Consider the following 26282-nt stretch of genomic DNA (forward strand, 5'->3'; position numbering starts at 1 on the left):
TTCAAAAACAAATGAACTCACAAATGGCAAAGTGAAGAAACGAAATGAAGGTTTAAATAAACCCGAAGATGGATTCGAACAAACAAGATCAATTTAGATCTATGATCGAGAGTAGGTGACGGTTTGGGATCAAGAAACCAACGAACAAGATTAATCCAGGATCAACGGCTGAAAGTTGGTAACGGTTTGAGAAAAAGGGCGTCATGATGGCGCTTGTTCCCAATGGGCACATGGCGTTAAAGGTGCAAGTCACGATGAGCGAATGCGGCTTGAGAGGATGTAACGTTTGTAATAATAAATGTAACATTTGGAGGATGATCGAGAAACCTAGGATTGTTTAAACTTCCACCTACTACACCCATTGTATGAGATCAAGAAAAACATACCAAACGATCGGTCTTTTGATTTTGATTACTTGGACTGGGGGCTTGTGATAAGTAAAAAATAACATCTGATCGGGTCAAACCACGATCGGTTCAATAGCCATAGTTGGGACTAGTATAAGAATTAAACCCACAGGCCACAGGTACCATAAGCATAAAAGAACCCGATGGTTATAGAAGGAGACTTGATCCCACCAAACTCGGGATAAGCAATTGTGCTACTATATGGAAACGGAATTAACCCACATTGATGAGGAAAATCCTACGATTGGACGATTAATGAAGAGACTAGTGGATTGATCCAGTGATTGACAGTAGGAGATAAACCCTATATAAACCAAAGCATAACTCAAATGAAAAGTAACTGAATCGTTTCCTTCCATTATCGTCTTTCAATTAAGTTTTGCAATTCGTTGGAGCTCTGTGGTGGTACTCATATTGACTTAGCCTTTGGAGGTGGCTTTCCGATTGTCAAGTCGGCCCACACCTGACGTTGTTTTGCAGGGTTCCAAGAGACGGTCAATTTTTGAACGCATCACAAGTAGAAATCCCTTCGGAGCTAGGGCGGAGCTCTTTGTATTATGTGATACCTACCCCCCATCTCGAAATATCTAGAAGGCTAGAAGCTAGTGTTCCATTAAAAAACGGAAGTCATGAATTCGTGATGTATCTAGAGTCCGGATCAGCGACCCGTACGGGGAGCACAAAGTGCTCCCCCCATGCTTCCTGACCACACACATCAGTGGGGCCCACGGTGAAAAACACTTTTTGGAAAAAATAAAAAATATTTTTTTCACCAGTGGGACCCACTGATGTTTGTGGTCAGGAAGCCATCTGTGCTCCCCAGACGGGGAGAAGATCCGGATTCATGTATCTATTATCCCAAAAAAAAAAAAAAAAAAAAAAAAAAAAGAAAGAAAGAAAGGAAGAATTCGTGATGTATCTGGATCCGCATACGAAATCCGAACCGGTAGGATCCTTCAAAACAGTTACAACTCGCCGAAACGAGGGTTTCAAGTTTTCTCTTGAACAGTTGAAAATCATATATCAGACCATAGCTTCTAAACTTCCGTTTCATCGTCGATAACAAAAGAGCGATCCTCCTTGTCGCCTGGAAGGAACGGACCCATAGAAGACCTTTTTAGTCTTGAAAATTGATTTCTCCATATTTCTCTCTCTCTAATCTTCGCTTCTTCCGTTCCTGCCTTCTTCTCTCTTTGCTCACCTTGCTGTTTATAGAAGAGAGCTCAATTATTTTCCCTCTCCTGCTTATCTGATTTGTCGGTGATTTTTTGCTCTCTTCATTGAATTCTATTTGGAGCTTCTTTCCTGTAACACTGAATCTCCCTATTGAATTTGTTTGTTTATTTTTTTGTTTTGATCTTTTCTTTTTGTTGTTCTGCTTTATCTTTTCTGATCTCTTAATTTGGGGCAAAAAACTCTTTTTTTGGTGGAGGTCGACTGCTCTGCGTCGTTGAGACTACAGAGGGTAAGGATTGGCTTTAGATATGAGAAGTCAATGGGTCTAGGGTTTTTCTTTTATCAGAATCAGAAGAACCACTTTCTATTTACTGTATTTGGTTCTGTAGCTATTGGATCAGATTAGATGTGGTTTGTGCGGGTCACATTCTCATGCTTATAGGGCTTCGGAGTTTGTGCATCGAGGATTAACTATTTTTTAGTGTATCAGGATGTTTGCAGAATGATGAACCAAGTACGCACTACTGATACTGTAGCTGAACAGGACCCAAATTTGCTTGAGGTAATTTGCTGACTGATTTATGGTTCCGGCCTAAGGACTGCAGTTGCATGATTGTTACTTTTTGTTTCTTAAAGCAATAAAAATGTGTATACTATAATGTGGTTACTCTGGATTGATGCTTGAAGGGTCGGTTGTTTAGCTAAAATGGAGGTAAAACAACACTCTTTTATGAATTATTGTATATTATTATATGTTATATTTATAGTTTATCTTCATGTTGCTTGGTATTTTAATTGGCTTCAAGCGGACATTCTTTAGACTATCCAAAACTACCTGCTTTCCCCAGCTCTTTGGTTCATTGGATGCTGTTTACAGCTTTGGGGAAGGTCTTTGACTTTATACAGGCAGTTAATCTTTTTCCACACACTTTTGCCATTACAAGCATTTCATTAGAATGTTTCTTTATCAATTATAGACTGCCGGATTCCTGTACAATCGAATCAAATTTACGTCACCAGATATAGATATACAGCAAATTTGGTAGTGTGAAGTATAAACTATCATACAGCAAATTTGGCAGTGTGAAGTATAAACTATCTCACAAGGCGTTAGATTGCGACAAACTGATGATGTCGGCACAGGATGTTTGATACTACCATTTAAGAGGTAGATCACAGGATTTCATGTTGGAACCTGACATGATTAATTGATCCTTGGGATTATGCAGCAATAATTAGCATGTGTGAATGCAGTTCAGATGGTTGTAGCAACATTATATGGTCATTCAGAACCATGTGATGATACTTTGCTGTATGCGACCTTAGTGACTGGTGAAAATATCATGATTACCATGAAAAAGAAAGGGGTCTAACAATGTGTGTCTGCATTACTTTCTTCTGCCAGAATCTATTCTATGAAGATGTTAAAAGTAAAATTTTTTAATTTATTTTTATTTTTTCCTTCTTGTGCACTTTAACATTAATGTTACCGATCTCAATATGGTTTAAAGTGCTTCTACCACCAATTGATGGCTTGATGGACCAACAGTGTGAATTTTTGGTGCTGTTTTGATGGGATTATGGCAATAGCATTGGAAGCACTGGATTGTTATTTGATGGCCTATGGGCTTTTTAGTCGGAGAATTTAATCAGGAATACATGATTTTGGAAAGATGGGATTTCTGCTGGGTTTAGGGGTCTTTGATTTTGGTGGATGAAATCACAGACTATTGCCTATTGGATTTCAAATGTAAGAAGCTGGGGGAAAGATTTGAGAACACAACTATGAACGGTTATAGTTGAGCTATATTAATGGTGGATACCTCATGGACAGAGCTGCTTCAGCAAAGAGTTCGGGGGGGGGCATCTTGTTCTACTATTACTGTATGCTGATCTGATTCAGAATGATTGAAAGACATCTTGTGCTCTTAATTTTTGAAGTGAGAGGTTGCGTTCAACATTCTAATGGGCATGCCTGGATTCCTACTCTGTGATAGTTTTTCTGTGTTTCTTATCAAGAAGGAAAAAACGATGAAAAGAATACCATAAGAGAATATGCTTGCAGAAAAGCTGCTTTACATTGAAGGCAATCTGAGTGACTGATGAAGGATTGGAAGTGCCACGAGGGAAGATAACTTTGGTCATTTGTTTCAATATTCTGCTAAGCTCCTTAATTGAATTGGAAAGGATGAGGTAAAATGTGATGCAGGTCATTAACAAGCTATTCAGTAAGATGGTAAACTTCTACGTCCATTCACAGTCTTACCAATGAAGTTTGTGATCAAATGGAAGATATGGTGAGTTAGTGAAAGCAAGTCATCTATTCGAATTCAGCAAGTCATATATTCGAATTCATTGGTTGTGAGATGTGCTGAAGATCAAGACAAGAGGGCTGGAAGTTGCTAGAACTGCCTGGACGCATGTCAGTTTTGACATTGACTAAACACTGATAGATTGGATTTGGTTGTTTAAGTACAGCTTGAGCTGTTAGCTTTAGTTTGTTACATACTCAAAAGTAGCAGAAATTTAACTGGTGGTGTTGTATGGAATGTTTCTTTTCAATGGTAGTATTATGAGGATCAGAATTTTCTGTGGTGTAGTTTGCAGGGAAGTGGTTGATATTAAATCTGTGATTAAAATAGGCTTGTTGCTGATGTGTTTGGGAATGCCAATTGCTTCAGGCAATAAAATGAGAAGGTGAGTGATGTAGGTATGTGGTTGAACCAGCGTGGCCTGTATGGCCATCTATGCAGAATTGAACTGGGTTCAATTGGGTTTTGTGGTCTTGTAGGATATTTAGGATTTAATTCATTAGGATAATTATATTATCTTTTATTTTAGAAGGTTAGTTCGATATTAAATTTATTTTCCAGTTTCATTTGTTAGTTAGGTTTTTCTTCTTTTATTGAGCTTGTATCTGGGATAATTTTGTGTCTTGAGAGTGCCTGTATGGCCATGTTTGTGTGCCTCTCCATTCTCTTTCTTGTCAACCCGAATCTCTCTCCTCCTTTTTCTCTGCTTCCAGAGGTATCCATGACCAATCATTTCTGGTTGCAACTTTTCTCTCCTCTTCCTTGGAAAATATGCTTCCATGTAGTTGCACTGTTTAACAAGAGTAGCAGGCTTGACTGTTATGAATGGAACTCTGTGGAGTTAATTTGGTTGAGCTGAAACTTAAAAGAGTATGAACAAGCATCTATGGCCCATGTTTTGTGGTCTGTTTTCTAAATCACTCAAGACCTGAGTTCCTTCCTATCTAGTTTGCATACTGTTTGTCAACTTGAATTGATATCTAGCATATCCTTTGAGATTTAGTACTTTCAAGTTCTAACCTATAACCCACCTCTATTGTTTCTCCCAGAAAATCTTCCTTATGAGGCAGAATCTCCCTCTCCTGCTGCTGCTGCTGCTCTTTTACTGCAATATGTGAGGTAGGATTCAAGTTCTCATTCCCTGGTGTGTTGGGTTTCTTGCATAGAAGACCCTTTGTGTTGAAACCGAGGTTTTCCAACACGGGGTGAGGCTAGAATCCAGGATCTAATAAGGAAAATCAGCAGGCATTAGGGTTTCTAAATCCCTGCATTTAGGGATTTAGGGGCTGCTTGGCGTTATTGGGGTTTGTAGGCAGAGAGAATAGGTTTGGCTAGGTTTATAGGCTTAGGTTTAATGAAAGACAAACCTGGACCTCGCTGTTTTGGGTTTCATGATTGAATACCTGAATTTTTAGGATTTTAGGAAACTAGGGTCTATAGTTCTAGGATTTTTTTTTTTTGGGGGGGGGGAGTGCTAGGTGGAGGCTGGGGTTATGATCCTAGTAGGGGAAGGGGATTGGTGGAGGGGATGGGGAAATAAGGGATTTAGGGTCTTGGGGAAGAAGGCGGGGTGCTGTAGGGATGTGGGAGGGGAAATACCAAGATGCAATGGAGGGGAAGAGAGAAGAAAAGGCTGGGAGATGGAGGCTTACCAGTTGGAGGGTTTTTCGATGAAGTTTGAATGGAAGAATGCTAGTAACCTTGTCGCTGCAGGAAATTCCTGCACTTGAGAACCCTAGAATCCTACTTGACCCCCCTTGATCTCTGCTGTAACTCTCCTTCGAATATTTATTCATCAAAACTGTCTTGGTTACATGTATTTGGCTGTATTTATAGCCTAATTTTAAGGAATCCTACTTGGGCTCAACTTTGTAGTGGAACAAGTAAGGAATTCTGTTAAAATTTAAAGAGAACTTTTGACTAAATGAAACTGCAAAATTAGAAGGACTTATATTTAAGAAGGATTCCTATCTAGACAAGGACTGCCACATAACTTACCTTGGGCTGGCTCAAATAACCAAAATAAAGCAGGATTAGACTCCCAATGAAATCCTGATTCTAACTAGACCAAATTAGACTGGATGGCGGCTGTTGAAAATGACCAAATATCCTTCATGCTGGCTGAAATTTCCTGCTGGACAGCCTCCCTAGTCCTTCCTTGGGTCTTCCTGGGGTGGCCATGGGTCGTACATCACTGGTTCTATAACAGCCAGAGTTGAAGACTACCTTTTTGTCTTCACCTTTCCACCTATTTGATATTTCCTTTAATATTTTTTTACCAGAATACCCCCTTCCTCTCTTGACCTTAAACTGTTTATAAATCTGTGGTTTACTCCTTGATTTAAAATTTTTGATAATTGCAGAATTGCAGAATTGCAGTTAATTCTTGCAATTGAGTTCTTGAGTATTCGAGGGGGCCCATCATGATTCTGGATAGGTTTTCCGGACCTTGGGATTGTTATCAGTGAGTTACAAACCGCTGGTCAGCTCCCTAGCTAGTGGAGCTGGCTAATGGCTCATGGATCCTTGCTCTCCAATCGGGTCTATGAGAGGTCATACTTGATACAAGGCCTAGGCTACACATGTCTTTCTCACCATTTCTCCTAAGGTCTTTTAAGTCTGCCCTTGATTCTTTTAGTTCCTTCAGTCTGATCAAACCAGTCCTACTGGAGCATCCAAATGACTGTTGAATATGGCCATGATCCCTTAGATAACTTTGACATAACTTATCATATATCGGAGCTTCTTCCAACTGGCTTGGATTTGATCATTCTGTTTTCTCTCATAATTTTGCCACTCACTATTGCATCATCTGCATCTCTGCTGCACGTGTCTTTCTATATAATGCTTCTTAACAACCTAGCATTTCACACCATACATCATAGCTACTTATGTTCCTTTTTCGCTTTAAAGGAATACATTGACCCTTAGTTCTTCTATGGCTACATCAGTAGTTTTTGCCCATTCCCATATTCACTAGGATAATTTGTTCAAATCAGCCAATGGCATCCCCCATCACTGCCTACAATTGGTCCACCTTACTGCCACTTCCTTCCATCAAAACCCTATATTCATCGACCCTAAACCCCATCCCGAAGCCCTAATTCCTGCGTAGCCTTAACCAGCCATCCAGTTCCACTCAAATTTGGATCAAGTATACCCTTGCAGCCCTTCCCTCCACTCGATCTCTAGCTGATCCAATTTGGCCTGTGAATCTGAACCCTAAAACTCCATCACTTTCGCTTTGAAATCCTCTCTCTTTGTTGAAGTGTCAAAATTAGCGTTTAAAACCACATCCACAAAACCTCAGGCCTTCACTATTAGACTTCTCATCATTTATTGGTTTTAAACTGTACATTGGTGGATAAAACTAATAGTGCTTCTAGCATAGTGGTGGCAACCAAATCGCTAGCCTTGGGTTCAAACCTCCATCCCTCCACAGATTCCCCCCCTTCACATATGCTGGGCTTATGGGCCCCTAGTTATTGTGACTGGTTTGTTGATGACACCAAAAAAAAAATGTACATTGAAATCTTAACCCCTAGTGGGCCCCACACCCAGTTTTAACCTAACCAAATTGCTGCTTTATACAAGATCCTGAGTAACTGGCCCCGAGTTGATCCTTTCAATCTAGGGCTAGATCATCCTGGCTTGATAGAATGAGGGACGGGGGGGGGGGATATTTCTATCAGGATTGTAGCTAGGTACCTGCTATTATGGAAGTTGAAATTTCATTCAATTATTTTCTATCAGGATTGTGCAAGTGAATAATTAGTGATGTACTTGATGAGGTGGGCTTCAAAAAATCATTAAATGGTGTTTGACAAAGAGTGAATTTCTTCTAGATGAATATTGAGTGGTTATGTAACTTTCTAGAATCTTTGGATTAGTGGTAGAGTTTAAACATGCTTGCCCTGACCTTCTCTTTTATTTCTTTATCTCTTTCAGCACATTTCATGGTTGAAAGTTGTATCAGTTAACTAATGTGAGGTAATCAGGCAAAATTAAAACCATCCTGCACGAGTTACCATATAGTGCATTAATACACCGTGCCATATTCAGTTACCACATCTTTTTTGGGGTTTTTTGAAAATCATTTCCAGACACGTTGCAGGACTGATATATTCCTAAAGAATATTAATTCTAACATAGCATCTCAACATGGTTTTAGCATTATCTATTTATTTCATTGGAGGTTCTTCTGTTTCTCTCCTGGATCTTCCTGTATGCCAAGATGTTCTCCATCTATCGGGCATGACAGTAATCGTAACAATGGATGCTTGGCATGAAATGAAAATTTATTCATCTGTTGATGTAGTATCACTCTAACCTGCATAAGCCAAAAATGGAAAGGGGTATTTTTGACCAACTCTAAAGTGATATATTGGTGGCTTACAGTTTTCTACACTTCTCATGCTGTTTACTTAGTGTCTTTAAAATTTTCTTCCTCCTTTAAGATGACCATTTACTTTTCCTGCCTAATTTGACTTGAATCAGATGCTAAATATGTCAGTTCCCCCCCCTCCCCTCTTGTGGTTACATGGAACTCACTATCATTGTTTTATTGGACAGAGACACCAAATTGTTGATTCAAGTGGACAAGCATCTGCATCTTTAACTCCTGGACATTCCCTTCTGCCCTCAGCCAGTTCTACAGCTGTGTCTTCTGAGAATGGACTTCTTCCTAGTTCCACTTATCATCATAATCAGCAGACAGAGCCACTTCCAAGGGAGTTGCATGATGGGTTGAACTCTTCATCAAATGCCTCTACTTCATCTACTGTAGGGGCACCAGGTGGACCACAAGAATATCCTGGGTATTCATCATATCCGAGCTCTACTGATCCTTATAGTTATGGCAACACAGGATATCAACATGGTTACTATTACCAATATCCGCAGCAAACAAACCATTCGTACCCTCAACAAGGTGTATATCAACATTCAGGTGCTCCTTATCAGCCTCTTACCTCATTTCAGAATACAGGGCCTGCAAGTTATCCAAGCACTTACTACAATGCTGCTGATTATCAGACAACTGGTGGTTACCCGAGCAACGAGTATAATAATCAGAATAAATTGTGGAATGATGGGTCATATGCACCTTACCCCTCTCATCAGTATTCAGCCTACTCTTCAGATTCTAATGGTGCTCTAAGCTCTAGTTCTGTAGCTGCAACTCCACATCATTATCAACAACAATACAAGTCATGGGCAGATTATTACAGTCAAACTGATGTTAGCTGTGCTCCCGGGACGGAGAATATTTCAGTTTCCAGTGCAGCCACTAGTGGGGTGCCTGGTGCTACAGGTGGATATCCATTTTCAAATGGCCAGCCTCCACCACCTGGTACAACATCTTGGAGACCAGAACCCAGTTCATCTGCATTGCCTTCTTTGCAGGTTATTCTTTTTAGTCTGAGGCTATTTACTTTCCTACAAATTCGTTTCCAAGTGAATGCATTGGATTACCGGTAGTTCTCGACATTGACTTGGAAGATTCGCTTAAGTAGTGCTTTTTTCTTTTCTTTTATTGCTGAAATTCTTGTGATGTAACCCTAATTCTAGGGTTTGAGTTTTTGAAGTTAAACCCTAAAATCGGGTCACTCTAGGATCCTCTATCTGTGAACCAGCAGTCTTCTAGGGTCGTAGAAGCTTTTAATTGGATAGTTCTTGGAGGAATTGAGGTTGGCAAAAGGTCGGGTTAGGTCTTGGAGGTTTCAGTGGTTGCTGTAATGTAATTCCAGGTTAGGGCTTTAGGGGGTGCTGTTATAGTGTTCGATTGGGCTTAGAAAGGGCTTTTGTTAGTGTTTTGTAATTATGTTAAGTAGAGTAGGTTTGGGTCAGTCTAGATGGGTTAGGATGTGTTTAAGGAGTCCTAAATGGTTTGGGATTCTTGGAATGGGCTAGGATTTTGATCAACTGCTAGAGAAGGGATGGGGGTTCTAATCCTAAAAGGGGAAGGCAATTGGGCTTGGGGTTAGGGAGATATAGGAATTCTAAGTCAATTAGAAGGGGAAGGCAATTGGGCTTGGGTTTAAGGAGATCTAGGAATTCTAAGTCACTTAGGGTTTCAAGGTTTCAAGGAAGAAGATGAATCGTAGAAAATTCTGCAACCTAATGGCGAAGGGCTAATGGGGATTCTAGGATTAGGACTAGGGACAAAGGAGGGCTGCGTTGTGTCTAGATCTGAATCAACCACCTGTAGACCTGTAATGTCTTGCAAAACAACGGGCTGACCTTAGTTGGTCGGGAGGCCACCTCCAACGACCAAGTCGGTAATCGCAAAAGGAGGAGAGACTTTTGGGTGGTTGCAGAGCCTCAAATTGAATGGAATGAATTCAGATCACCTTGTGTGACTGAATGTTGGGTTTATATAGTTTAACTTGGTCAATAAGAGTCATTGGATCATGGCGGACTTTGTCGTTGGATTGCTTGATCAAGTAAAGTCCTAGTTAGAGTTTGGAGCCATGTCCCATTCATACATGGCAAGTCCTACAGTCCTTGGCGAGATAGATTAGGTAAGTATGTTCCCACTCAGAAGATGTTTCCTACTCGGATATGGTCACCCTAGGGTCAAACCCTGAATGGGTCCTTTCTCTTCGAACTCGGTCGGTCGGTCCATTCTTGGCCGATTCTCTTGGTTAGTTCAATCTGGGCACTAGAGGTCCTCTGTCCTTGAACCCAATGCTTTCCGGTCTTGGTTTGTTCACCTGGTTGATACGAAAAGGGCGCAACATAGGCCCCTAGTCCCAAGACTCCTTGGGTCCTTGGTTAGTGCTGGGGGATGATTCTCAAACACCGGTGCTTCACTTCGTACTACGTGATCCCTTTAAGCTCGTATTGTTTACTTGTGAACTATTGCTCAGTCGCGAACCATTGCCTAGTCATGAACTGTGCTCCACCATGAATGGAGCTCAGCGACGAACCATTGCTCAGTCACGAACTTGTGCGGGAGGAAGCGAAGAGCCCTTTACTTGGGGGAGGAGCAAGTGGTTCGGGAGATGTCGGTTGCCATTAAGGTGAAGTAACCATTTTCTCCTTGAGCCGCACTACACGCTATACAGACCATTGCCAAGTGGCTTGCTACATTTAGTAGCAATGATGAGGAGGACAAGGTGCAGGACAAGGATGGTGGCGTCAAGTGACTTAATTTCCTCGAATAATGTTTTTCCCCCCTCTTCTCCATTCCCGTTTAAGCTATGTATTTCCCAAACAATGATGTTTTGTACTCTTTTTGTAATTTTTTTTGAAAGTCAAGTTCCGTTGATGGGTAATCCTTCTTGCTTGGTGCGATTTTATTTTTCATTGATCAATGTCGACCAAACCTTTGCATACCAACTAGCCTATGTAGTAGTGGTCGATTATTGAAGAATCACCATGGTCCTTTGTCCGTATGCTATCCTTTAGCCCCTGGCCCCCGCCCCCCACCCATGGTGGTTTATCAGCCTAAGTCTCCTAGGTTGGTCTTAGTGACCAAGTTTCCTTGGTTGGTTCACATCTTTGCTAGGTTGGGCTATGCTCGTCCTCACGAGGAGGTGCTTGGGTCTCCATCTGGAGGTGCTATATCGACCTTTTGTGGTTGGAACTTTCTTGCCTGTGCTAGGAGGTGCAATGGTTCTCGTTTGAGGGTGCGGTGGTCCTCGTTGGGAGGTGCTAGGGGCCCTGTTTAGGGGTGCTACATCGACGACTTGTGGTCAGATTTTCTTGTCCTCCCTAGGAGGTGTAGTGGTCCCTGTTTAGGGGTGCTACACCAACTTGCCATGGTTGGATTTTCTTTGTCTTTGCAAAGAGGTGTTATACTAAGATCTTGCTAGGGTTCTAAAGTCCGCGTGAGGCAGTGCAATAGTGAGGTCAACCTGGGGTTCCATCTCAAACGTCATGCCAATCCAAACATTAGTTGCTCTTGAATGTTGCCTCAACCTCAATGTCGACTTTTCTTGAATGTTGGCTTCTCTTGAACATCGTGCCGACCTGAATGTTAGCTTCTCTTGGACATTGCACTGACTTGAACATTGGTTTTTGAATGTGCTCTTCTCGCTGTGATTCCTTTTTGATTGGTTGGGAAACTTTATCTATAATGACCTGCCATGTTCGAATTTTTACCCATCCTCACTGCACTAACCTACCAAGTCGGATTTTGTTAGTCCTTGCTGGGAGTTGCTATGTCGACTTTGTATGGTTGGATTTTTTCCGTTGGTGCTCATAGGTAGGGCTGTAAATGGATAACCGAAATCCGCTTCCGAATTCGCATCCGCATCCGTTTAGGGGTATCCGAATCCGTCCGATTATTAATAGGATGCGGATATGGTATACCCCTTTCTTATCGATTATTATCCGTCCGATAAAATTATCCGATTAAATTACTTATTTAGATTTATTATTCTTATTTTTATAAATTTTACCTATGATATGTGACTTTTTTTCTAGATTTTCTACTAAAATAGCTACCAAAGTGGTTAAATTCTTAAATTTCAAACCTAACCCTCACAAATAAAAAGGTAAAGATGTAACCAGATAGTCAAAAACTTGTATTCAATCTATATTCATGGTCATTTAGAAGAATCTACTACTTAAGAGAATAACTATCCGATTATCATCCGAATCCGATAGAATCCGTCTGAAAACCGATAGAATATTATCCGAATCCGTCCGAATATAATAGGATGCGGATGCGGATATGGATATACCACTATCCGATCCGAATCCGGTTCGTTTACACCCCTACTCGAGGGTGCCAAACAGGGTTTCCGCCCACAAACCTCCCTCAGAGGTGCCAAATAGGGTTTCCGCTTGCAAAGGAGGTGCCAAATAGGGCCTTTTCGCCTACAAGCCTGCCTAAGAGTTGCCAAATAGGGACTTTTGCCCGCAAACCTCCCTAAGAGGTATCTTTTCAAACGGTGTAATTGTTAGATCCCTATATACGGAATCCATGTCCTCATCGAAGAGGTGTTACCCGAGCTGTTGTGCTTGACCTTGACTCCTTCCGAGCTACTATTTTCGATTCAAAAAAGAGCAAAGACTTTTCTAAAAATTGCTTTACATTAACACTTTATTTAATGAATACTAGTGCTTACATGGTTTTGACCAAGAGCAAATAAAATTACCTTTATTAAGTTTAAAGAACAAATCATCAAAATTAAAAGATCACGAATTGGTTGGCCGTTACACGGTCATAGACACTTTGCTGGTGGTCGGCCGATAACTAGTCAGGGACATTCCACTGGTAGAACCTTTTTTGGTTGACGAATTTCCATGATCTACCCAAATCTTAACCGGTGGTCGGGTCTTTCAATTGGTAGCCCGTCAGGCTTTCTTAACCACGACGTATGGTCTTTCCTAATTGGGATCGAGCTCCCCTTGGTTGCTTAGGTCGGATGCTCTTGAAAACCTTAGGTGGGTCGATCAAGTGTTTTTCCTAGACAGTGCTCTTGTCGAGCATATCATCGACATACGCCTCTATGTTTCTCTCGATCTTGTAGTAGTAGCATTCTTGATCAGTCATGAATGTTGTGTGTTTCTCTTCGAGCTTTGATGATTTTAGACACCATGACCTGTTTATGACAACTCTTTTACAATTTGATGTAAGAAGTCGGCTTATCTTGCAACGACAACTCCTGGAGCTGGGGATGCATAATCCTACTAAAGAGCACACTATATGCAACTTGTTTGTCTAGACTATCGATCTCCACATACACTTTGTTGAAATGGGTTAAATAGTCCTTCATTGACTTGTTCCTTTCTTGCTTTAAGGCGAACAGACTATGCTTGGTCTTCTTCCTTTGATCCTGCTCTAGAACTGAGCAATGAGCATCCTCCCTAGTTGATTAAGATGGGTGGTAGATCTTGATCTTAGAACCGGTAATCCACTTACTAATTGCTCCTTCAAGCGAGGTCATCAGGAAAGCTGGCACCCACCATGGTCATCGCGGACTTGAAGTGGCTGATATGATTTAAAGGATCTTTCTTCCTGTCATACATAGAAGAAGGTCGGCATTTTAAATCATGCTAGGAGGGAAACGTCCATAATCTCTAGTGCGAACGGATTTTTCGTTGAGGATGGAATAAATATCGTGGTTCTCCTAATCGTCTAATTCCTTAAGTTGTTCGTCTAGTTGGTCCAATCTCTAGTCAATATAAGTTGCTCCCCTTTCCCGTCTGTACGGTATGTACGTGCTACGTTTGTTTGAGGGAGTCCCGAGTGTTGGTCGTCGTTCTGGTTCTTGACCTAGCTCGACTTCTTTCTGCACATTCATGTGATTGTTTTCTTGGTCATCTTCGGGGAAGATTGGATGTTTGTCTGGGCGGTGACAATCGGTCAAACATGTCTCCTCAACCATTGTTCTCTTGGCCTTCGTCTCTTTCTCTAGGCTACTCTTCCTCATTACTCTATCTCCCTTGATCACTATGGATTGTCCTTTCCCAACCTTGGGGATGCTGAGGAGGCAATTAGCCCGCTCTTGGAACTTTGCGTGCTTGCTCTTCATTAGTTCATTATAAGGATTGGGGTCTGTTGGGATGCCAATTCAATGCAAAGATTTTTGAGCAGCCCTGCACATCCAATAACTACTGCTGCATGGTTTCAACTTCGTTTGGAAGGATCTGTACAGGAACCGGATTCAGGAGCACTTCTGGCTGTTCAATTGGAGTTCCGTTCTAAGAGTTTTCTTTCGGAGGCAACTGTGGTTGCTGCTGTTGAGGTGGAGGCGATAAATTGGGATTTCGGTTGTGAGGCATTGTTGGGGTTCCTCATGGATCTAATTTCCAGCCCCACTCCTTGGTTGGTTTGGCTGAGCAACATGGGATGCCGATGTGTTAACTGCCATGACTTTCTTCATTGTTCCCACAGACGATGCAAAACTGTTGCGTCTGGATTTGACTCAATCACCTGTAGACCTATACTGTCCTGCAAAACAACGAGCCGATCTTCGTAGGTCGAGAGGCTGCCTCCGAACTATCAAGTTAGTACAAGAACAGTAGGAAGAAGGAGAGTCTGGGTAGCTGTAGAGCCTCAGATTGAATGGAATGAATTTAGATTACCTTGCGTGAGTGAATGTTGGGTTTATATAGTTTATCCTAGTCAATGAGAGATGTCGATCGTGGCGCTTACCTTGCCTTTTGTATTGTTCGATCAAGTGGAGTCTTGGTTGGACTCTGGAGTTGTGTCCCATTGTACACGACAAGTCCTGCATTCCTAGAGAGATAGATTAGGTATGTATGTTCTTGCTTGAAGATGTCTCCTACTTGAACACATTCACTCTGGGGTTGAACCTCGAATAGGTCCTTTCTCTTCGAACTTGGCTGGTTGGTCGGGTTCTGGCCGGTTCGAACTGAGCACCACAGGACCTTTGTCTCTGAATGCAGTCGATTGGACTGTTCTTGTCGGGTTCACCTGGACGGTACGAACCAGGCACAACAGGTGCGATCCTATTAGGGGTGATTGGAGGGGCTAAGGGTTAGGTTTGATTAAGTTTCCAGGGGAGGGAGTGGGCTGCTATCGCAGGGATGAGAGGGGAAGCCTGCAGATGGGTTCTTAGAGTTCTCGATAGGGGTGTAACAGGGACTTGTTTAGGGTTAGGATGGTAGGCTTCTGGAAGGGAAGCTAGGTAATTTTGGGACTAGGGTTGCAGGAACCTTGGGTTTGGGCTTACAATTTCGGAATTAGGACTTCAGGTTTTGGGTTTGGGAATCTTGGGCAGCAGGGATTTAGGGTTTTAGTGGGGTGAAAAGGGCTGAGGCTGGGATAGAGTGACAGTGGCTGTAGAGGGATTATGGACCTGCAAGGGAGAAGGATACTAATGGGAGTTATAATAATTAGGACTCTAGGGTTTATGGAGACAAGGAGGGTGAAAGGGGTAGGGCTTGCAGAAAGGGGAAAGGTGAAATACGGCTGACTTGTTACTTAGCTGTAGTCAAGTCTGATAATTGGCTGAGATGTAGATGGAATGTAAGTGGGCTGCAAGCACTGAAGGAGAAAACACAGTTTGAAACTCTAGAATGCTTACTCAATCACCTGGAGGTACCTTACTGCCGATTAGAAGCTCTACTAACACCTTGCTCTTAGAGTCTTAGGCTGCAACAGTCTTTATTGATTGTATTCTGAATACTGAGTTCTGTTACATGCACAGACCTTGTATTTATAGCCTTTCTACTTTCCTAGTTGTACTCAAATAGAACTCTTATCACTAACCTAAAAGGACTCCTTGTCAGGTCTATTTAATTAATTACATTCTCTCTGATAAACCTGACTTAACGTATACTGACTCAAAAGAAATTCAGAAGGCAGAATTAAAACCCTAATGTAGTTCTAATCAAAAGTATGCCTCTGCTGATATCAAGTAGGTCTTTTGTATTTACCTAATTGCAACTGGTGTATCCAGTGTTAAGTTTTTTGGGCCTTGGGCTCCTTTCAGGTAGGCATTGGGACCTACATCACTCTTGCCATCAGTTGACATGGAATTCAAGTTCAATGGCTTTGTTTGGGTTGAGTAGTGTTAATTAGGTTTTGTTATGAATTTAGGTAAAAATGTCAAAACAATTCTTGATGACTTGGTGTGTCATAAAGGGAAGCAAAAAATTGGGTAACTTCATAGAGAAGGGTTAATAAATTGTTACTTTTGTGGCATCTTAGTGCAAGGGCTTCATGGAGAAAAGGTAAACAAGACAATTTGAGTATCTAAAGTAAATTTCTTCTTCTGTTTTCAGTACTACATCCTGTATTTGAGTCTTGGTTGGCTTTATCTAATAATATATGATGCAGCAGCCTTGGCCTGGCTGGACTGGCATGATCCATTTTGGAAATCCAGTCCAAAGGCTGCTCGTAAGCCAGTTTTCTGGTCTAGGAAGGGCTGGAATAGTAATACTAGTAATATTTCATTTACTTAATTGTGGTTACAATATGTTTGGTTTTAGGTAATTTCCTTTTAAAGGTATGGGTTATTGTGGCTAGTTTCTTGTTGTAGTTGTTTTTGTTTTAGTTAGGATGCTATTTTTTTGCAAGTTGTGTAGCATATGAAAGTTTGAAGATCTTGTGGTTTTTATTGTCTTAGAAAAAGTTTATAATAGAGTTCCTAGGGTTTTAATTTGGCAAGTACTTAAGAAAAGAAATGTTGCAAAAAAATATGTCAAAATGGTTAGAGGTATGTATGATGGTTCATAACACATGTAAAAACTGTGGGGGTACAAGGTGGTGAATTCCCAATTACAGTTGGACTACATCAAGGATCAACTTTAAGCCCATATTTATTTGCATTTATAATTGATAATTTAACCAAAGAGATTTAAGATGAGGTTTCTTGGTATATTTTTTGGCTGATGATTTTATTTTGGTAGATGAGACACAAGTAGGGATTAAGGTCAAGTTAGAAGTATGTAGAGCAACTTTGGGATCAAAAGACTCTCAACTAAATAGAACAAAAAGACGGAGTATATAGTGTGTAACTTCGGTCGTGATTGGACGGATGATGAAAAGGAGATTCCACAAAGCGATTATTTGAGGTACCTTGGCTCAATCATAAACAAAAAATGGTGATATAGAGGATGATGTTTTCCAAAGAATTAAAATAGGGTTGATGAAGTGGAGAGGTGTGTCTAGGGTTTTGTGTGATTGACGTATTACTTTAAAGCTCAAAGGAAAATTCTATAGGACCGTCATACAACCGTCCATGATGTATGATGTAGGGCATTGAGCTGTCAAGAAGCAACATGTAGATAAACTCAGTCTAGCAGAAATGAAGATGGTAAAATGGATGAGTGGTAAAACTAGGAAGGATAAGATAAGAAGTGGTGATTGTAGAGTTGGTCTGGGAGTAGCTCAGATAAATAATAGGGATAATTACTATTGCCCCCTATGTACTATTACTTAATTACTAAAATGGCCCTATTCTTTATGAAATTACTGTTGCCCCCTCAGTTCTAATGGTGTTAAGAGACAATTATAGTTGAATGTTTAATATCTATTTTGCCCTTCTAGAATTAAGAAACCAAAATGACCCTATTTTCCTCATTTAGAAAAAGAAAGAAAAAATTATATGAAATACCAATTTTACACTTGTATTCTTATCATTGTATTCTTATGATTTTGGATTCACACACAAAAAGAAAAAAAAATTCTATCAATAAGAACTTCCTAAATTTGATAATGCCAAATTAGAAAGTTAATAAATAAAAACCGATTGGAAGTAAGAACTTTTTAAGATGTGATAATGTCAAATTAAAAAGTAAATAAATAAAAGGTAAAATATAAGGAATTACCATTTTTTTATTTCCTTATATAGAAAACAATATCTTTTTTTCTTTTCTTTCTTTGCTCTCTTTATTTTGATTAGAGAATAAGATTGTTTAATTATGGTAATTTTTTTCTAATTACTAAGAGTAGTAATATAATTTAATATGAAGTGTAAGTAATCTTAGGGTTATTTTTGAATTTTTAGATAAATCAAAGATGCCACATCGTTGCTTAACTAGCGGAACTCATCGGCATGGCGGGCATCAATAATTACAGGAAAACTCTAAAGTTGGATTAGTAATTTCAAAAAGTGTAGGGGATAAAGTAGTAATTAAACAATAGTACAGGGGGCAATAGTAATTATCCCTAAATAATAAGCTATGAGAAAGTTGATTGAGGTGGCACGACAATTTCATGGAGGCCTTTAAATGCTCCTTTATGGAGAAGTGATTTAATCCAGATCAAAGGAATTAGAAGAAATAGGAGCAGACCTAAGATAACCTTACCATAAGTAGTGAGGAAGGATATGTATAGTTCAGGCCTTGTATCTAGTATGGCCTAAAATTTAGCTGATTGTAAGTCAAGGATCCTTGTAGCCGACCCTATTTAGTTGTAACAAGGCTGCTTCTTGTTGTTGCTGCTGCCGCTAAAGTAGTGCGTGTGACTTTCCCCTTCCCCTTCTTCTGCTTCTCTCTTTGTGAAAGCCCACCTTAGTAGGACCATCAAAGGTCTCCCCTATGATATTTTAGAGTTTGATGGAGGGGGGAGAGAAAAAAATTAATTATTTATAATTCATTTGTCAATCAAAACGACATATTAAAGGACACATGAACATTAGTCAACGTAGGAGTCACTGGCTTTTCTTTGTGCTTGTAAGGTAAACCACAATCTGAGGTTAGGGTTTTTGCTGTAAATCCCTGGACTAAGTGGCTGCTTAGGATTTCAGCAGTAGGTTGAAAGGTTAGGGCTTCCAATAGGGTTTAAAACCCTCTGAAATTGAGTTTCAAATATGAAATTAAATAAGAATCAAAATCTCATATTTGAAATTGAGGTTCAAAATCAAATTAGGGGTTTGGCTATGGTTTGGGGAAGGGTCTAGGGTTGCTGATCCTTACTTATGTTAGTGTGACATGTTAGGGTTTTATAATAATAGTTATGAATGAGCAAATACAATGATACCCGATATGGAACTAAAAGCATCAGCAATAAAGACTATTGGACCAAACTACCCTTTGTACTTGACCTATGACTTACAACACTCCCCCTCAAGTTGGTGCATAGATATCTATCATGCCCAACTTGCTAACAATACTACTAGACAACTTGTCACTTAAACTTTTGGTAATTATATTAGCATGCTGGTTGTCAGAGTTAACAAAATAAATCCGAACCAGTCCAAACTCAACATTTTCTTTAATGAAATGTCTATCAATTTCCACATTTTTGGTATGTCATACTGAATTGGATTATAGATGATGCTGATCGCTGATTTGCTGTCAGAATACAACCTTATAGGGCCTTCTAGAATTGCTTCAAGTTCTTGAAGAAGACTCTTCAACCATCACACTTCACAATTACTTGTGCTAAAGCTCTAAACTCTGCTTCAACACTTGAGCAAGCCATTACATCCTCTTTTTTTGCTCCTCCAAGATACCAAGTTATCCCCCCAAATAGGCACAATAGCCAGAGGTAGACATCTTGTCATCTTGACATCCAACCCAATTGGCATCTGTGTAGGCTTCAACTCTAAGATGTCCTTGAGAAGAGATTAAGATATCTTTCCCTAGAGATGCCTTCAAATACCTCAAGGTATAGTATATTGCATTAAGATGTGAAGAATAATAATTATGCATGTACTGACTAACAAGGCTAACAACAAAGGTGATATCCGGCCTAGTGTGTGACAAATAAATCAACTTCCCAACTAATTCTTGGTAGGTGGTTTTGTCAATTGGTTCTCCTTAGCTTTCAAGTGTTGATTAGGTTCCACTGGGGTCTCTACAGGTCTACACCTTAGCATTCCATTCTTTTCTAATGGGTCCAAGGTGTACTTTCTTTGAGAGAGTGAGACACCATTAATAGAGTATACCAACTCTAATCCGAGAAAGTACTAGAGTCTGCCCATATCTTTTATCTCAAACTCTGTCCCCTCAAGGCTGTAATTTCCTCCTTATTGCTTCTTATGATGACAATATCATCCATATATACAAGAAGTACGGTAGTATAAGATCCATCTTGCTTGATAAATAGGGTATGGTTTGCATTACATTGCCTTTATCCACAGGAGATCATTGCCTCATGAAATCTTCCATATCATGCCCTAAAGGACTGTTTTAGACCATATAGAGTTCTTCTTCACCTGCACACCTTCCCATGGGTCTCCAAACTAGGATTACCAGAGGGCACATCCATATATACTCTTCCTGTAGCTCTCCATGTAGGAAAGCATTCTTCACATCTAATTGTTGAAGATTGTACCCTTGGTTTACAACACATGAGAGCACAACCCTATCAGTATTCATCTTAGGCTCTTAGCAACAGGGGCAAATGTCTCCTGGTAGTTAATGCCATAGGTTTGAGTAAAACCCTTGGCTACCAGTCATGCCTTATATCTCTTAATGGATCCATCTGCTTTGTGTTTTATTACAAACACCCATTTGCACCCAATAGTCTTCTTCCTTGCAGGCAAGGATATCATATTCTATGTGTTATTTTTTCAAGGCTTGTATTTCCTCATTCATAGTTTTCTTCTAGTTTGAGTGAGAAACTGCCTCCTGCCGTGAGTTAGATGTGGAAGACAAAAAAGGAATTAGAGCTTTAAAATTTTGGGGATAGGGATTGATATGACACGGTTAGAAATAGGGTGTTTGGTGCAGGTACGTGTTTCAGGTACAGGTTGTAGGCGATGGGTCTGTTGGTGTTACAGGTTGCAGGCGATGTAGGGGTGGATGGTTTTGGTTACGATGGGAAGAAAACAAGTGAGGAAGAAGAAGTCGTAGGTTGTGGATGCTTTTGAAAGCTGTTATGATGGAGAAAGAAGAAGGCAAACAACTTCGATAGGCTAGAAAGGCCTAGCGATGGTGGCAGAAGAGTGATGGTGGTGCTGCGAAGGTGTTCTCTTTCCACCTTCGATTAGAATTGTGGGCTCTGTTTTTGCAATGGTTCCTCTTTTTTTCCTTCGATCGGAATTGCAGGCTTAAATCTTGTGATGTTTCCCCCAATTTTTTTTTCTTTTTATTTTTCAATTTTTTTCTTCTTCTTGTTTTAGAGATGGATAAGACAAGCTCTGATACCATGCTGAAAGAGGTGAGTGAATCCTTACTTATGTCAATGTGACATAGCAGGGTTTTGTTTATAATAATAGTTATGAATGAGTAAATACAATGATACCCGATGTGGGACTAAAAACGTAAGCGATAAAGACGCTCTAATAGACCAAACTACCTTTTGTACTTAACTTATGACTTACAACAGGTTTTTGTCACTTATCCCAAGTAGTTTTAGGCTTGGGAGAAAGTTTAGCGAGTTCAAGACTATTTAGGGTGAGAGCCGTAGGTTTGTTGATAGCCCATCATGTAGCCAAAGCTTCTAGTTGGAAGATGGGATCTCTTTCAAGTCTCACATCGAGGTGTAGGCTTCCTGGGACAAACCTTTAAGCCCTGCATCCTAGACCTTTCTGTGGAGGCTAACTCAATCAGACTGGATTGGACTGGAGTGAAGGTGGAGGAGGAATGACTATAAAGTGAGAGAGTTAGTTCCATGCAAGGTTGTTAAGGCGACCAAAGTTGATTGGGGCTCCGCCTAGGCGGCAATAAGGCGACCAAAGCGGTTGGGTCAAATTTTTTCAATACAACTACTTTTAAACTACTTTTTAATACAACTACTTTCTGTAATAAGTTAAAAAAAACATTCAATAGTCACATTCATTCAAAAGAGAAAGCATTCAAGAATCATAATTATGAAAAATCATCCAAAAAAAAGCACACAAACGTAAGTTCATCATGACAATGACTATGTACTAATAGGGCGAACACGGTAAATTAATAGATCTCATTATTCCGATTTCCAAGTCACTGTCCATTAAATGATTCATTGATTCTCGATGTTGAGTATGGCTCATGCTTCACATTCTGTTGCCAACGGGTACTCTGTCCGGGTAGGCCGTCCCAGTAGGGGGTGGAGGCAATGCCCTTGGAGCTTGTGGAGGTTCTATGTCACTTTGGGCCTTGGAATTCCTTTGCAATTTGGGACTCGATTCTAAAATGACTAAGCTATTAAATTTATATATGGTTTTGTTAAATTTTAATTAAAAAAAAATGTATGTAAAAAAAGCGTCTGCTTTAGCATCTAGGCGGCAATAAGGCGCACAAGGTGACAAAGCGGTAGCACTTAGGCGAAAAAGCGGAAAAAAACAGTGCGTCAATTAAACGGTTCAAAACAAAGCGATTGAAAAACCGCTTTTCCGCCTAGGCGGATGCTTTGACAACGCTGGTTCCAGTTCTATCCTTTCAACAATGTCAAACCTCAAAGGGTCAATGAGTTGGGGCAACATTTGCTTGGCATGTGCCTTTATGTTATGTGAGAAAGCTAATTTATAATACGTAAGTTCTCTGAGGTGTACTGAGATGGTTCAATAGCTTCTTTTTTTTGTACCTTAGTGAATAAAATTCTCACAGTATGATCTTCATTTTGTTTATGAGACTAATGGAAGTGCATATGGTGGAAGCATATATAGTTTTTGGTTTCTGGTCTACATTTTTAGTTGTGACTTCTGAGTACTGTGATTAGCCACTGCAATCTAACTTGAGGTTTTTATGTGCATGAATTTATCCTTCATCACTGTATGTTAAGTAGAAGGTCACATATAATGATTACCTCATTGATGTCCTAATTTCTTTTCTTCTATCAACTTTGAGAATGATATTGCTTTTGGTTATTTCTTAGGGATTTTGTGCTCTGTGATGCAATTAAGTCCCCCACTGTTGTGTTGTATCTTAGCCACTATTTGAGTCCCCTTTTGTTGTTAAATTCATGAACAAAATATGAAAAGAAACAAAATTTATATTAATCATCGTCACAGCATGTTGTTTATATGTCTTTTTATGTCTGCCAAACTGACTCTCATCTTTGCCTATGAGTTCTCATAGCAGGCTAGTGATGTGACGGGTGATGCTTACAATGTTTACTGGAAACATGGAACTCCAGGATTACAAAGTCATGTCAATCCAGTGCCATCATACTTCCAAAAACCTTTGGGTCAAAGTCCACTCCCATACGAGAGCTCCAGGGATCAGCAGAATATAGCTTGTTCTCAGGGGTCCAATCTTCAGTATTCTGTTACCAATCAAGTCCCTCAGAACCAGGTCCCTCAGAATTATCAGCCACCATCACAAACCTTTCCCTCTCTAGACACACGTCGGGTAAGCAACTTGCAGATTCCAACAAACCCTAGAATTGCTTCAAATTTGGGCTTGAGCTTGCCAAAAATCGATAAGGATAGCTCTACAACCAATGCAGCAACAAAGCCAGCTTATATCAGTGTCTCAGTGCCGAAGTCTAGTAACAAAGTGCTCTCTCATGACAATGCTGATTCCACTGATCCTATGCTCAAGGTATGGACTTCTGAATTGCTTATGTGATTCTATCTCCCTTATATATATTTTTTTTCATTCATAGAGCATTTTCTTTAACTTATCTCTGGAAAGAGATTTATAATCTGAGAAATGATATGGTTCTCAAACTATAGCAAATTAATATCAGTTTTCATCTAAAGCTGTGTGTGAAACTTTTATTATGTTAGTAGAAGGTTATTTGCTTAATGTCCATAATCTTTAGACTGCCATCTGGTTTTATTTGGTAGGTTGGTATTAAGGATGATGCTTGTCTATGTTGAAAAGTGTTTAAAAGCCCTACAATATTTGATTAGCAGGTAGTTGTGTTTGCTTGGTTGGTATTGATGATGATGTTGATCTGTGCAGAAATGGGAATGTCAGTTATATTCTAATGTATATTAACACTTAGCAACATGGTGATATCTGCCCATCATTATGAACGGTGATATATTAATATACCATATGGTCTTTATTGACCTAGAACAAACATATGACCAAATCCCTAGAGATTAATCTAGAGCACATTTAGCGAAGAGAGTGGTGTTGAATAGTCGATATGTGGATGCTATTAAAGATATGTATGAGGGCACAGTGACTGAATGAAACATGTGAGAGGGGAGATCAAGGAATTCCCAGTTACTATTGGTTTACATCAGGGATCAACCCTAAGTCCTTTCCTTTTGGTCCTTCTCATGCATGTCCTAACCAGGAGCATTTAAGACAAGGTGCTCTAGTGTGCTGTTTGTCGATAATATCATTTTGGAGGATGAGATAAAAATAGGGACTCACAGTAAGTTATAATTATGGACTTGGAACCATGACGTGATGAACCCAGATTCTAGGGTTTGAGAATTTGAAATTAAACCCTAAAATTGGGTCAGTCCGGGATCCTCTTTCTGTGAACCAGCAGTCTTTTAGGGTTGAAGGAATGTGGGTTTTAGGGGTTAAGACTATGCTTTAATTGGGTTTCAGATCTGGGAATTAAATATAAAGGCTGAGTAGAAGGGTCTTAGGGTTTCAGTGGTTACTAATTTAATTCCAGAATTGAAATTCCAGGTTAGGCCTTTTAAGGGATGCTGTTATAGGGTTCGGTTAGGCTTAGGAGGGGGCTGCTATTTAATGTTTTATAATCTGAAGTCTAATAATAAGTTTAGGTCAGTCCTAGATGAATTAGGATGTGCTTGAAGACTCCTAAAGGGTTTGGGATTCCTGGATTTGATTGGGACTGGGAACGAGTGTAGGGGAAGGGGTGGGGATGCTAAAATTCGAACGGCAAGGTGATTGGAGTTGGGGTTGGAGAGATATAGGTGTTCAAAGGTTGGGTAAAATTCTGGGTTTCTAGAGGCTGGAGATGAAGTGCAGGAATTTTCAGATTTAAGGTTAATGGTTTGTTCAAGGGAACAAGGGAGGTTCCTGGGGATGGGGTGATTCTTTTGGTGGAAGAAGGGAGGCCTAAAGGGAAGCGATGAGGGAGAATTAGGGGTTGGGTTGCTGCTGCTATCGCTGGGATGGAAGGGGGAGGCTTGCAGATGGAATGGAGCACCGGGGGGGGGGGAAGAGGGGCTGGGATGGGGAATGGAGGTGCTGTACTCACTTTGTGTTGGACTTGAGCTGCTGTTGAGGTTGAATGGCTGCTGTTGAGCTGAAATTAAAGAAGAAGATCACTCAAATACACTGTGGCTCTCCCAAGAAGACCACGGCATTACTTGCCTCCAATTCATCAATTCTACTTGTTTTACAATGAAGTAGGGTGGGCTATTTATAGCTTTATTACAAGTGGAGGGAAAAGACTTGGGCTCTAATATGGAAACCTAATTTGACTCAACTAGGGAATCCTCTATAGACTAGGATCCCTTTGCAACTCAATAAATGACAATCACAAATAAAAAGATATCATTTTGGAAAATTGCACCTAATTATCGAAAGGAATCTTAATTTAAGAGACAGATTCCAATTGGAACTCCATCTTTAACTCTACTTTTGACTAAGTATTCTGACTCCCCAAGATTCAATGACTAACTCTAGAGGACCCCAATCTAACTACTAAGAGTAGATAGGGAGTCATAACAATTAGGAGATTAAAGTGGACTCAAGTTGTGGGATCCAAACCTAACTTGGAATCACGCCTACACAAGGACTTTCAAATAACTTTCAAGATGATAACCCAAATTAAAAAAAATAAAGATAGACCCATGACCCTTGGATTGGGGAGGTTCCAACCAGACCCTTCTTGAGCCCCAAAAGGGCTGGGATAATGACCAAAATACCCCTGGGTTATTCAGCTAGCTTTGGATTGGGCCTTTTTGGTCTGGGTTTTGGGGCCCAATTATTATTTTTATTTTTTTATATATTTTTTTTGTTTGGGGGGGGGGGGGCGGTGTCAACCTTGATGTGCTGTATAACTTTAGTCATGCAATGAGGGAGACTGACATGATGAGACTTGAGGTAGAAAGAGATTGAATATTACTACTTTAGATATATGGTGTCAATCATGAACATAGAAACTGGAAAGAGGGTGATATCTCACAGAAATTAGGGTGGGATGGAT

General features: G+C 40.2%; 1 protein-coding gene across 4 annotated transcripts in view; it reads left to right on the forward strand.

Moving 5' to 3' along the window:
• The first annotated feature begins 1421 nt into the window (after positions 1 to 1421).
• SAC3A (SAC3/GANP/Nin1/mts3/eIF-3 p25 family) overlaps positions 1422 to 26282 on the forward strand; it is a 46089-nt gene continuing 21228 nt past the window's right edge. Inside the window, exons 1-4 of one of the 4 annotated variants that reach the window (XM_089143911.1) lie at positions 1422 to 1872; positions 2074 to 2145; positions 8468 to 9298; positions 23270 to 23734. In XM_089143911.1, coding sequence (XP_089000037.1) covers positions 2086 to 2145; positions 8468 to 9298; positions 23270 to 23734 — 1356 coding nt within the window. In that variant the 5' untranslated portion in view covers positions 1422 to 1872; positions 2074 to 2085. Of the gene's footprint in view, positions 1873 to 2073; positions 2146 to 8467; positions 9299 to 23269; positions 23735 to 26282 lie in introns of those variants that run through there. The other 3 variants (XM_089143910.1, XM_089143914.1, XM_089143912.1) reach the window with 3 other exon arrangements.

This window comes from Hakea prostrata, chromosome 2 (genome assembly GCF_041222555.1).
Source record: "Hakea prostrata isolate BN-2017 chromosome 2, UWA_Hpros_2, whole genome shotgun sequence".
Lineage (NCBI taxonomy): Eukaryota > Viridiplantae > Streptophyta > Magnoliopsida > Proteales > Proteaceae > Hakea > Hakea prostrata.